Source organism: Macaca fascicularis, chromosome 1, assembly GCF_037993035.2.
Source record: "Macaca fascicularis isolate 582-1 chromosome 1, T2T-MFA8v1.1".
Lineage (NCBI taxonomy): Eukaryota > Metazoa > Chordata > Mammalia > Primates > Cercopithecidae > Macaca > Macaca fascicularis.
In genome coordinates, this window is record NC_088375.1 from 110,216,871 (window position 1) to 110,230,708 (window position 13,838).

The window sequence follows — 13,838 nt, forward strand, 5'->3', positions numbered from 1 at the left end:
TTTTTTTTTTTAGAGAACAGGGTCTCGCTATATTGGTCAGACAGGTCTCCCTAAGTGCTGGGATTACAGGCGTGAGCCAACATACCAGGCCACTTTTTAAAAATTAAAAATAGGCCAGGCATTGTGGCTCACACCTGTAATCCCGCCACTTTGGGAGGCCAAAGCGGGCGGATCATCTGAGGTCAGGAGTTCCAGGCCAGCCTGGCCAACAGCGCAAAACCCCATCTCTAGTAAAAAATAGAAAAATTAGCTGGGCATGGTGGCACACACCTGTAATCCCAGCTACTTCGGAGGCTGAGGCAGGGAGAATAGCTTGAACCCGGGAGGCAGAGGTTGCAGTGAGCCAAGATCACATCACTGCACTTCAGCCTGGGTGACAGAGTGAGACTCCATCTCAAAAAAATTAATTAATTAAAATTAAAATTAAAAATAGAGTTGCAGGCCAGGTGTGGTGGCTCACACCTATAATCCAGCACTTAGGGAGGCAGAGGCAGGAAGATAGCGTGAGCCTAGGAATTTAAGAGCCGCCTGGGCAAAATAGCAAAACCCTGTCCTCTAAAAAATTTTAGTAAGTACAAAAACAAATAATAAGTAAAAAAAAGAAAAAAAGAAAATTGCAAACATGTTTCAAAGGTTTCTATTACAATAAATCTGTTTCAGAATCTTTTTTTTTTTTTTTTTTTTTTGGAGACAGGGTCTCTCTCTGTCTCCCAGGCTGGAGTGGAGTGGTGTGATCTTGGCTCACTGCAGGTTCGACATCCTGGGCTCAAGTGATTCTCCCACCTCAACCTCTTGAGTAGCCTCCCGAGTAGCTGGGACCATAGGCATGCACCGCCTAATTTTTAAAATTTTTTTGTAAAGACACGCTTTTGCCATGTTGCTCAGGCTGGTCTTGAACTCCTGGAGCTTAATGGATCTGGTTGCCTTGGCCTCCCAAAGTGCTGGGATTACAGGTGTGAGCCATCGCACCCAGCACACAAAATCTTAAATAATGATACCAAAGGCAGATTTAAATGATTTTTGAGTTATCCTTTAGTTTGAACTCCACATGTTCTATTTCTTTTTATTACAAGGTATGTCTTTATGCCATAGACAAACATATAACTACAGAACTGACAATATTTTGTGTTGTTTTTCTATATCTAATATGACCTATCAATTATGATTAGCCTGTGAGATCCCTGAAAGCAAAAACTCTTTTTTTTTGAGATGCAGTCTCGCTCTGTCGCCCAGGCTGGAGTGCAGTGGCACAATCTTGGCTCACTGCAACCACCACGCCCAGCTAATTGTATTTTTAGTAGAGATGGGGTTTTGCCATGTTGGCCAGGCTGGTCTCCAACTCCTGACCTCAGGTGATCCACCCACCTCGGCCTCCCAAAGTGTTGGGATTACAGGCGTGAGCCACCGCACCCAGCCAGCAAAAACTCTTTCTTCCTCTCTTTATATCTCACTCATCAGAGCCCAGCATGGTACATGATAGGTAGCAATTTAATTTCCTTGTGCTTACTTGGGTAAGATATGATGGTCGACAAGGATGAGGGTGAGTTGGCCAGCCTGGTGTAATGCATGGAGGTCAATCTCATCCCGAAAAATTAAGATACTCTCTGGAATATGAACCTTCTGAAGAAAGAAGACAATGTCACCTCGCAGAGGTAGCTCAGAACGTTTTATATTTAAAACTGGCACAAAGACTTCCTCGGCCTCAGTTGTCTAGATAGGAAAGTGAAAAGAAGGCATCACAATGTTTTACAATGACAGGAAAAAGTAACAAGACTATTGGGACCAAAAGAGACAGACTTAGGTAAGTTACCACCTTTCTCAAAGCCACAAGTACCCAGTCTATAAAAATGAAAGGATGACTTTTGCCCTCCCTCCTTAGCGATAACATGAAGGTCAACAAGGTAACTCATGGTAAAGACCTAGTTCTAGATGCAATGCTGCAGAGAGGGAATAGTCCTCAAGAACTAACCTGGGCAGAGGAATACACACTAGATCACTGATACCTATAAGGAACTCAGTAATAAACTGTTTGAATATCGCTTTATGGTTTACAAATCCCCCAAAATACATTTACTCACTTTTTTTCTCACAGCAACACTGCAAAATATCATTTTAGATTTTATAGATGGTGGCATGAGACTCAGCAAACTTAAGGGATTTAAATTTACCCAATGCTAAATGCTGGTAAGTGGCAGAGCTGGGTCTTGAATCCAGATCTTTTCATTCTAAGGGACTCAGATTCTAGGTACTACTTTGTTTTACCCACCTTTGCTAGGTAAAAAGCCAGGGCGAGAGCAGACACCACAGAGTCCAAATCACAGGCTTCATTTCCCAGCACAACATGTAGAGGTCGGGACTCCTGGAGAAGAAGGAAAACGGGAAACTAACAAAAGTATCTCTATCCATTTCCACTTACCTTTTTTTTTTTTTAAACATCTATATATATTTTTGAGACAGGTCTCACTCTGTCGCCCAGGCTAGAATGCAGTAGCGTGATCACAGCTCACTGCAGCCTCAACCTCCTGCTAGACTCAATCGATCCTCCTGCATAGCTGGAACTACAGGAAAGCGCCACCATGCCCGGCTAATTTTTTGTATTTTTTGTAGAGATGGGATTTTGCCATGTTGCACAGACTGGTCTCAAATTCCTGGGCTCAAGAGATCCACCCGCCTCGGCCTCCCAAAGTGCTGGGATAACAGGTATGAGCCACTGTGCCTGGCCTCTCCATTTACCTTATACTCATATAGGGCTTCACACACTTCCTCTCATTGATGTTCACAGAGGAGGTAGGTCCTCATTCCATAGATGGCATAAGTGTTTCAGCTAAGCTTATAGCATTCTACATATATCCAGTTTGTAGAAAAGTGTTCTTTCCTCCTATCTCCTTGAATGTTTTTTTTTTTTTTTTTTTTTTTTTTTTTTTTTTTTTTGAGACGGAGTCTCGCTCTGCTGCCCAGGCTGGAGTGCAATGGCCGGATCTCAGCTCACTGCAAGCTCCGCCTCCCGGGTTCACGCCATTCTCCTGCCTCAGTCTCCCGAGTAGTTGGGACTACAGGCGGCCGCCACCTCGCCCGGCTAGTTTTTGTATTTTTTAGTAGAGACGGGGTTTCACCGTGTTAGCCAGGATGGTCTCGATCTCCTGACCTCGTGATCCGCCCGTCTCGGCCTCCCAAAGTGCTGGGATTACAGGCTTGAGCCATCACGCCCGGCCTCCTTGAATGTTAACTTACAAAGCAGTAAATAAACTTCTGATTTCTTATCTTCTTTGGGCACTCAAATAGTCAAAAAAGGGGATTTGGGGTAGCTGATATATTCAAGGCATGCCCTTGGGCATATCAACCCTGGTTGACTATTTCTTCCCACTTTCATAATAGGGAAAAGAATGCTTACACTTCTTTTTTGAGACAGAGTTTTGCTCATTGCCCAGGCTGAAGCGCAATGGTGGGATCTCGGCTCACTGCAACCTCTGCCTCCCAGGTTCTCGTGCCTCAGCCTCACGAGTAGTTGGGATTACAGGAATGCGCTACCACACCCAGCTAATTTTGTATTTTTAGTAGAGACGGGATTTCTCCATGTTGGTCAGGCTGGTCTCCAACTCCCGACCTCAGGTGATCTGCCCGCCTCAGCCTCCCAAAGTGTTGGAATTACAGGTGTGAGCCAGTGCGCCCGGCCAGATGCTTACACTTCTAAATCATGAGAACAGGTGAAGAGGCTTTGAGAATAAAGGTTAAAAGTAAGACCTAGTCCAAGGCCGGGCGTGGTGGCTGGCCCCTGTAATCCCAGCACTTTGAGAGGCCGAGGTGGGCGGATCATCTGAGGTTAGGAGTTTGAGACCCGCCTGCCCAATATGATGAAACCCCATCTCTACTACAAATACAAAAATTAGCCAGGGGTGGTGGTATGCGCCTGTAATCCTAGCTACTCAGGAGAATTGCTTCAACCCGGGAGACGGAGGTTGCAGTGAGCCAAGATCGTGCCTTTTGTACTCCAGCCTGGGCAACAAGAGCGAAACTCCGTCTCAAATAAATAAATAAAATAAAACATACTAAAACTAGAGTGCCCAAAATCAGGGTGACAGGGTCTTGGGTTTTGTTTTTAAGCATTTATTGAATGTGCCAGGCATTATTCTCATATTTTTTCATGCATTAATCAATCATTTAATCCTTAACCCGATGAGGCAGGTACTTATGTCATTTCATTCCAGGTATAAGCTTTCTGCTGGGTGGAATGAGACCAGAAAGCCTATGGCTCAGCATAGGGCACAATACTTCTCTCTTACCAGCTTACTTTTTCTTTTGAGACAGGGTCTTACTTTGTTGCCCAGGCTGGAGGGCAGTGGTGCTATCTTGGCTCACGGCAACCTCTACCTCCTGGGTTCAAGTGATTCTCCTGCACCAGCCTCCTGAGTAGCTGGGAATATAGGCATGCGCCATGATGCCCGGCTAATTTTTGTATTTTTGGTAGAGATGGGGTTTTGCCATGTTGGCCAGGCTGGTCTTGAACTCCTGACCTTCAGTGATCCGCCCACCTTGGCCTCCCAAAGTGTTGGTGTGAGCCACCGTGCCCAGCCCATCAGTTTACTTTTGAACTTCTATCTCAGCCTGGTTTTGAGAGAAGATGGGATGAAACAGACAAAATGAGACACACTAAATATAGCAGGGTTTCTCAACTTCAGCATGACTGGTATTTTGGACTAGATACTTCTTTTTCATTTTTGTAACTTTTACTTTTCGAGACAGGGTCTCACTCTGTAACCCAGGCTGGAGTGCATGGCACAACCATGGCTCACTGCAGACTCCACCTCCCAGACTCAGGTGATCCTCCCACCTCAGCCTCCTGAGTAGCTGGGACTACAGGCACCCGCCACCATGCCCCACTAATTTTTTTTTTTTTTGAGACAGAGTCTCATTCTGTCGCACAGACTGTAGTACAGTGGCGTGATCTTGGCTCACTGTAACCTCCACCTCCTGGGTTTAAGAGATTCTCCTGCCTCAGCCTCCTGAGTAGCTGGGATTATAGGCACGTGCTACCATGCTTGGCTAATTTTTGTATTTTTAGTAGAGACGGGGTTTCACCATGTTGGTCAGGCTGGTCTTGAACTCCTGACTTCGTGATCCACCCGCCTCAGACTCCCAAAGTGTTGGGATTACAGGTGTGAGCCACCGCACCCAGCCCTTTTTTTTTTTTTTTTTCCTTTGAGATGGAGTCTCACTCTGTCGCCCAGGCTGGAGTGCAGTGGCGCAATCTGGGCTCACTGCAACCTCTGCCTCCTGGGTTCAAGTGATTCTCCCCCTTCAGCCTCCTGAGTAGCTGTAGTAGACTACAGGCGTGCGCCACCACATCCAGTTAATTTTTGTATTTTTATTTTTTATTTTTTATTTTTTTTTGAGACGGAGTCTGGCTCTGCCGCCCAGGCTGGAGTGCAGTGGTCGGCTCTCAGCTCACTGCAAGCTCCGCCTCCCGGGTTCACGCCATTCTCCTGCCTCAGCCTCCCGAGTAGCTGGGACTACAGGCGCCCGCCACGTCGCCCGGCTAATTTTTTGTATTTTTTTAGTAGAGACGGGGTTTCACCGTGTCAGCCAGGATGGTCTCGATCTCCTGACCTCGTGATCCACCCGTCTCGGCCTCCCAAAGTGCTGGGATTACAGGCTTGAGCCACCGCGCCCGGCCTAATTTTTGTATTTTTTAGTAGAGACAGGGTTTCACCATGTTGGCCAGGCTGGTCTTGAACTCAGGTGATCCGCCCACCTCATCTTCCCCAAGTGTTGGGATTACAAGCATGAGCATTTTTGCATTTTTTGTAGAGATGGGGTTTTACCATGTTGCCCATGCTGGTCTCGAACTCCTGGGCTCAAGTGACACAGCCACCTCAACCTCCCAAAATGATTGGATTACAGGCATGAGCCACCACGCCCAGCCGGATAATTCTTTTTTTTGTGGAGGCTGTCCTGTGCATTATAGGATATTTGGCAGGATCCCTAGCCTCTACCCACATGGATGCCAGTAGCACCCTAAGTCATGACAAACAAAAATGTCTCCAGACTTGCTGAATGTTCCCTGGGGAGCAAAACTGCCCCCAGTTGAGAACTACTGGGTTACAAGAAGGTGAAAAGCCATATACTCTGACTTCGTCGGTCAGGGAAGATTTGCTAGACACAAGAGTTTAGTGCCTGGCGCGGTGGCTCAAGCCTGTAATCCCAGCACTTTGGGAGGCCGAGACGGGCGGATCACGAGGTCAGGAGATCGAGACCATCCTGGCTAACACGGTGAAACCCCTTCTCTACTAAAAAAATACAAAAAAACTAGCCGGGCGAGGTGGCAGGCGCCTGTAGTCCCAGCTACTGAGGAGGCTGAGGCAGGAGAATCGCGTAAACCCGGGAGGCGGAGCTTGCAGTGAGCTGAGATCCGGCCACTGCACTCCAGCCTGGGCGACAGAGCGAGACTCCGTCTCAAAAAAAAAAAAAAAAAAAAAAGAGTTTAGCAAAGTGGGAAGGTTCAGAGGAGTAACACATAGCAAAGAACAGTTATCAACTAATGTAACTTTAGGAAAAAAAGGGAATCTAGGGAAACCTAGAATCATCTTCCCTACACAGGCTATCACTCCTTCTCTTCCCCCACTGGAAAGCCACAGCTCAGAAAGGGCAAATTGAGAAGACTTCTGGTGGTATCAATTGCCCCCTCCAGTTACAAGATAGGTTTTTGTTTTTAAACCACCCTCTTCCCCATCTCCTACTCCCATCCCTGGAGAGAAATACAGAAGACAGAGGTTATCTGTCCGGGTTCGGCCCAAAGGGCCCCTAAGGAAGTTTCCCCTGAGGTCCTCCCCATGCCTATTTCTCTAAGTCTACTTCAAGAGTGTGGAAGCAAAGGCCCATTCACACTGAACAGCACTGGGGTAGGGGCTTTACTTTTTTCCAAAGCAATAACAGAATTCTACCCAATACCCCAGGTCCCATAGCAACTTCTCTGACTTGTAATTCCTCCTCCTGATACCAGAGACCTCTGTTTCCTGGAGACCAAGAACTGCCCAGATGGCTATGGACCAAAGTGACAGGAAAGCACTTGAGATAAGAGTCTGCAGAAATAACTTGCTCACTGAAGCAGTTAGGGGTAGCGAGTGTTCTCTAGAGAGGAAACTATATAAACATGAGGCATATGGCCGTGACTCTGGAGGAAAAACGTAAGAGCAGCGGAGAAAAGGCAGAGCAAGCAGGAGAGATCTACTGCTGGGTCCAAAGAGACGCTGGAGAACCTTTCCACACTCATTTACATCAGTGTTGCTTCACTGCAAGCAGCGGCTGAATCAGACTTATTTAGATCCTCACCATGAAGAGAACGCTAAGCAGAAAAGCACAAAGTAGGGACCAAATATAACGGCATGGCTCTGAAGTCAGGAGAAACTATCTCCAGAGGAAGGTGAACAATGAACCCCTTGCACTCAGCCAAACCCAGACAGCAACCAGAAGGAATGAATACAAAAGGAATACTTTGGGACTTGCAGCAAATCTTGGAACTGGGGTGACCAAGGGAGGCAGCAGCATTCCTCTCCCCTGTCAACACCCACTGTCACCCCGGCCTGACTGGACTATTCACCACCCGCAAACCATGATGTGCACATTCCCAGCTCTGCCCTTTGCACTATTCGTTCTCTGTTTGAATGCAGAACTACTAATTGAAAAGATCACAGACTTTGGGGTTGAATCCCAGCTCTGCTTCTTACTTGTTGCAGGACTTTGGACCCTCGAAGCCTCATTTTCCTCATATAAAAATGAGAATAGGCCAGGTGTCGTGGTTCACACCTATAATCCCAGCACTTTGGGAGGTTGAGGTGGGCGGATCACCTCAGGTCAGGGGTTCGAGACCAGCCTGGCAAACATGGTGAAACTAAAACACACAAAAATTAGCCAGACGTGGTGGCAGGTGCCTGTAATCTCAGCTACTCCAGAGGCTGAGGCAGGGAGAATTGCTTGAACCCGGGAAGTGGAGGCTGCAGTGAGCTGAGATCACACCATTGCACTCTAGACTGGGTAACAGTGTGAGACTCCATCTCAAAAAAACAAACAAAAAATGAGAATAATATTGTAACCAATTTCATGACGTTGTTAGGAGGATTAAATGAGATACTACCATAAGTGCCTATGCTATAAATAGTAAAATGTGATCCTTCCCATCTTCTTTCTTTACTTCTCCCCATTGTTCAAGTCTACCTAATGTCTTTCTCTGTGAAGCCTTCCTGAACACCCAGTCCAGAGCAATCCTCTTCCTCTAAACCTCCAGCTTCTAGCACTTGTGGCTCTGAGACAGACCTTAACTTCTATCTTAAGGAGCTCCCTATCTTTTCATGGTCATGTATCCCTGATCCTTAACATGGCTTATGTGATGGGTGACTATATACTTTATTGTTCAAACTGGTACACTTATGAGAATGAAAAGGGGTGCTATTAATGATTACACAGGGGAAAACCAAGACTGCCCTGGGCAAACCGGGTGTGGGGCTGCCCAACTTATAAGACATCATTCTCTATTTAGGAAAAAACATGTGTAACCCTTAATTCCAAGCCCATCCTCCACCAGCTGAAAGCACAAGCTAAACAACCTGTTTTCTGACCATCAGAGAAAGAGTTCAGGGAAAATACAGCTATACTTAGCAGCATGAGGAAATCTAAGCTGCCAATGGAAGAAATACCATCTGAGGGCCACAAGTAAATAAATACAAACTTTCTTTTCCTTTCTTTTTTTTTTTTAAAGACCTACTAGTTGGCCAGGCGCGGTGGCTCACGCCTGTAATCCCAGCACTTTGGGAGGATGAGGCAGGCAGACCATGAAGTCAATTGATTGATACCGTCCTGGCCAACATGGTGAAACCCCGTTTCTACTAAAAATACAAAAATTAGTTGGGCATGGTGGCACATGCCTGTAGTCCCAGCTACTCGGGAGGCTGAGGCAGGAAAATCACTTGAACCTGGGAGGCGGAGGTTGCAGAGAGCTTCATGCAACTGCACTCCAGCCTGGCGACAGAGTGAGACTTCGTCTCAAAAAATATATATATTAAATGAAAATAAATAAATGAATAAACACTCACTAGTTGAAAAGACTCTCTTATCCTGAAATGTTCTTTGTGGCCTCAAGAGGAGGGGGCAGGGAGGGGGTTCTAGGCCTGGCAAAGTAAACCACTTCCCTTCTAAAGCTGAATATGGTATGATAACTACTCTTCAGAATAGTTAATGGGGGAGAAAAATAAACGAGACAGAAAGCCAGAGAGAGACAAACCCTCTCAGCAGAGAAAATAGGAACAATACTGATGCCAGGACTACAAATTTCTTTTTTTTTTTTTTTGAGACAGAGTCTCGCTCTGTCACCCAGGCTGGAGTGCAGTGGCAGGATCTCGGCTCACTGCAAGCTCCACCTCCCGGGTTCACACCATTCTCCTGCCTCAGCCTCCCGAGTAGCTGGGACTACAGATGCCCGCCACCTCACCCAGCTGGTTTTTTTTTTTATTATTCTTTAGTAGAGATGGGGTTTCACCGTGTTAGCCAGGACGGTCTCGATCTCCTGACCTTGTGATCCGCCCATCTAGGCCTCCCAAAGTGCTGGGATTACAGGCTTGAGCCACCACGCCCGGCCAGGACTACAAATTTCTAAGGAGAGCCAGCTTCTGATTCCTGCCTCATGCCTGAGAACTGCACACAGTACATTGTCCAAAGGCTCCAGGATGAACACCTAAAATGCAATGCAGCCCCAGCCTGAAGCAAAGATTTCTCCCCCCTAGAAGCGAAAGATGAGTCACCATAAATAGGACATTTGGTTAAATAAGATTTTTTTTTAATGGAACATCCTATTGTCTCTGTGGCAGAGGCTGTAGAAAATTTCTCTGGTATCAAATACTAAAAATACAGTAGCAACGGGAGACTTGGCTGGATTACCAGCTGTCTTTATTCTGTGCAAAGAAGAGCATTCATGATTTTCTGAAAGTTATAATTAAACTGTAGTTTAACAGGAACATTCAAACTTAAGAATGTATCTGTCTAAATCATCTCTCTCTCTTTACACAAGAAACTTAACAGGGTGTCCTCTGGAGAACTGGATGGAGAGGAGAGAAGAAAAATGATCTTTATCTTTTTCATTCCATATCCCTTTGGTATTTAAATTTATTCATGAAGTACACATTTACTACTTCTATAATTTAAAGCAATCTAGGCTGGATGTGGTGGCTCATGCCTGTAATCCCAGCACTTTGGGAGACCAAGGCAGGCAGATCACTTGAGGTCAGGAGTTTGAGACCAGCCTGGCCAACATGGTGAAACCCTGTCTCTACTAAAAATACAAAAATTATCCAGGCATGGTAGCGCAAGCTTGTAATCCCAGCTACTCAGGAGGCTGAGGCAGAAGAATCGCTTGAATTCAGGAAGTGGAGGTTGCAGTGAGCCAAGATTGCACCACTGTACTCCAGCCTGGGCGACAGTGAGAGTTCATCTCAAAAAAAAAAAAAAATTAAAGCAATCTAAATTGTTGGCATCTACCAGTATGTCTTGCCATCAGTTCACCTGTTAACCTTCCTAGAGTCTAATTTTCTCATTTCTCCAGGCCCTGGAGAGGCTATGTGATGATGAAAGCTCTAAGACACAATCTCAACTTTCACAAGTTCACAAGTTTGAAAGAAGAGCTAGATCTTGCTCCTTGGGGGATGAATGCAGGTAGAGAAAGGTCAGGATTCCAGCAATATTGGAAAAATCAAGTATTTTTCCAGCTTCATATTGCTGTAGAGAATATACTATTAGGGCTGGGTACAGTGGCTTACACCTATAATTCCAGCACTTTGGGAAGCCAAGCCAGAGGGATTGCTTGAGTCCAGGAGTTCGAGACCAGATTGGGCAGCATGGCGAGACCCTGTCTCTACAAAAATACAAAAAATTAGCCCTGCATGGTGGCACTGCCTATAGTCGCAGCTTTTTCGGGAGGCTGAGGTGGGAGGATCACTTGAGCCAGGGGGAGGATCACTTGAGCCGGGGAGGTGATCACACCATTGCACTCCAGCCAGGGCAACAGAGTGAGACCCTGGCTCAAAATAAATAAACAAATACAAAATAAAAATAGAGAATATACTGCTAACCTGGGGGTGGGGGGAGGCTCTGGAGGATATATGTTGGAGAATAGATGCATGCAAAGAAATACTATTTAGTGAGGTTTCAGGTCCAAGGGCACTTTACCACATGGTGGAAGAGACCAGTCATTTGGGTTACTGGGGGGGGGGGGGGAATCCAACTGTTTAGCACTTAGAATGGTGCCCCCAAAACTCTACATTAGTCCTGTGGTGGAATCAGACGTAACAAAAAGGGATTGGTTCCAAATGGCCTTATGCATTGAAATAACTCCCCAAATTTGTTTTTCACAAGGAAAATGTCTATGTAATTGGTGTTAAAATGGACCTTCTCCCCAATTCAATATGAAGACAATTCATTTATTCCAGCAGCTGAGTCTGCAGCAGGAATTAAGTGACTTTCAGGATTTGTTAAAGAACAGAATCTGTCCCCCAGGGGAATTTGTTGAGTTTCCGATATCTAAAAAGGAAAGCTCAGCAAGCCATCTGTCTAGGTTTCTTCAGGGCAATATAACTCAAAGTAGAGGGGCCGGGTGACCTCCTGGAGTCTGTCTCTGGTTAGCTTTTTGCTGCTAACTGGGGATAACAGCCTAATGCCTCATGACGGCTCAGCATGGCTGGGTGAGTCCAACTGGCTCAGAGAGCACCAAAAATAAGCCACAAAGCATTCAGTAGTCATATTTATGGTTTTGATTCTAAACACACTTTGTGCTTATCCCTTCCAAGTGGAGAATTTTTATGTAATGTGTGTGCGTTAAGGCCAAAGGAGAAACCTGGAGGCAAAGGAATGCTGGTTGTGGGTCAACAAATATGCCTGATGGATTATGTATGCTTGGTTTAAAAACACTGACTTAAAGTAAAATACCGTGACTACTTCTAACTTAGAAATGAGTTCAGCCCGCCAGACAGAAACCGCCATTCAGAGGAAATAAAGCCGTGAGCACCGGTTCCCTCCACACCCGCGAGGTTCACCTGGAGGCCAGTGGGCCAAGCGAGGCCTTGGGAGCGGAGAACTCAAAGAGGGGCGGGGAGAAAAGAATAAACACACCTCGCGGGGCTCGGCTGGCGGTCGCACAGTCCTGGTCCTTTTGACGGAACTGACCGAGATGACAGCAAGCAGAGGCTCAAATGCAGGATTCAGACCCAAGACTTCTCCCAGCTCTCGGGCGGACCCCAAAGGCGGGGAGCCAAAAACCGGGAGACTAAGCAAGCAGCATTCTCACGCTCCTAAGCTGGCTTCTCGCTCCTCGCTCCTCATGCCCCAAACCTGATCAGGCCCCAACCCCCCTCCCCACAACTCAGTGTTCCCTCCACACGGACCGTCGAGGCTCCCCAAATCCCACGTCTTCGTCCTTCCTGGACCCCGTGCTCCATTCCTTACAGTCACATACAGGGATCGGTTACCTGTAGAGCAGCTCGACAATCCTGAAGGTAGTCCTCCATGATGAAGCCCAAAGTACGCCGTCGCCCCTGGTCGAGGAGAGGTGCCCGTGGTCGAGGAGAGGTTTCCCCGGCGAATGCACCCCGCCCGGGACTCAGGGGCTAGAGGCCAGAGTCAGGAGGCGGGACTCGAACCCGCCACACGGCGAATCGGCCTCCGACCCCGGGAGGAAGTGCGTAACCGGGTGCTCCCGAGCTTGGCGTCGCCCCTCCCCCAGCGGCGGAGGCGGGGCTCTAAGCCCAGAGGCTCCTGGGACGTCTTTCCGGAGAGGCCAAGTGGGTGTGGCGTGGGGCGACGTGGGAAACGTAGTCCTGCGGCTCCGCAATGTCCCTAGCTACCGAGGGAAGGATCGTTTTCTGAGGGATCCGTTGTTTGGTAAACAAATGTGTATGTGTCACAGTAACCCATTATTGTGGCATCTGAACTTTCCCTCTCAGATCAGGCTAAGTATAACATCTTTCCATATGTCACACCGAGCATCCGGTTGACATTTTAAATGACACTTGGCAAAACAGATCTTCTTTCCCGAAATTCTGCCTTTTACCAAACTGATTCAATCTCAACCAGTTTTGTGGTTGTTCATGTTAGGAGAACATTAGAATAATCTTTGACCCCTCTTGTTTACCTAACACCTACAGTCTCCTGCCAACTCCTGCTGCTTCTCCCTTTGCAACTCTGTAGCCTGTTTTTTTCCTACAGCCTCCGCAAATATCTTCTCCTTCCTTTCTTGGACGGTTGTAACCTTGACTTTTTGCTCTCTGCCACCCTAATTGTTCCAACTGCTCTTTCAGCCTTTAGAGTTGCTTGAAGTTTCATCCTGTGGCGGCCCTGTACATAGAGTTTTAGGGAACCCTTCAGAATGTAGAGTTAGGTTCCAGCCTCCCTTAACTGCCACTTTGCAGCCGCAGGGTAGTGCAAGTACTGTAAATAAATGGACACTCATCATCAAAAATTCCCTCATTTATTTATCTATCGCTTTATTTCCTACCATCAGCCTCACACCAGCTTTTCCTGCTTCCCCAGCTATAAATCGAGAGGAGGTGACTGATGAGAGGCCTGTGGTGGAACCACGATCCAGAGCACAGGGGTGTTGGATCACCTGCCTGCTCTGCCAGTTTTTTCTTCTTCCTCTTCTTCTTCAGACGGAGTCTTGCTCTGTCATCAGGCTGGAGTGCAGTGGCAGGATGTTGGCTCACTGCAACCTCTGCCTCCCGGGTTCAAGTGATTCTCCTGCCTCAGCCTCCCGAGTAGCTGGGGCTACAGGTGCGTGCCACCACGCCCTGCTAATTTTTGTATTT

The 13,838-nt window shown here is 47.0% G+C and overlaps 1 protein-coding gene across 9 annotated transcripts in view; it reads right to left on the reverse strand.

Moving 5' to 3' along the window:
* PRUNE1 (prune exopolyphosphatase 1) overlaps positions 1 to 12,755 on the reverse strand; it is a 31,523-nt gene extending 18,768 nt beyond the window's left edge. For 3 of the 9 annotated variants that reach the window (XR_012415081.1, XM_005541947.3, XM_005541946.4), the window contains exons 1-3: positions 12,504 to 12,755; positions 2,267 to 2,359; positions 1,508 to 1,710 (exon numbers count right to left, since the gene is read on the reverse strand). Coding sequence is in view for 3 of the 9 variants with exons in the window: in XM_005541947.3 (XP_005542004.1) it covers positions 1,508 to 1,710; positions 2,267 to 2,359; positions 12,504 to 12,542 (335 nt within the window). In the remaining 6 variants the exon portion in view is untranslated. Of the gene's footprint in view, positions 1 to 1,507; positions 1,711 to 2,266; positions 2,360 to 12,147; positions 12,373 to 12,503 lie in introns of those variants that run through there. The other 6 variants (XM_073996081.1, XM_073996068.1, XM_065546280.1 and 3 more) reach the window with 5 other exon arrangements.
* Between the last annotated feature and the right edge of the window lie 1,083 nt (positions 12,756 to 13,838).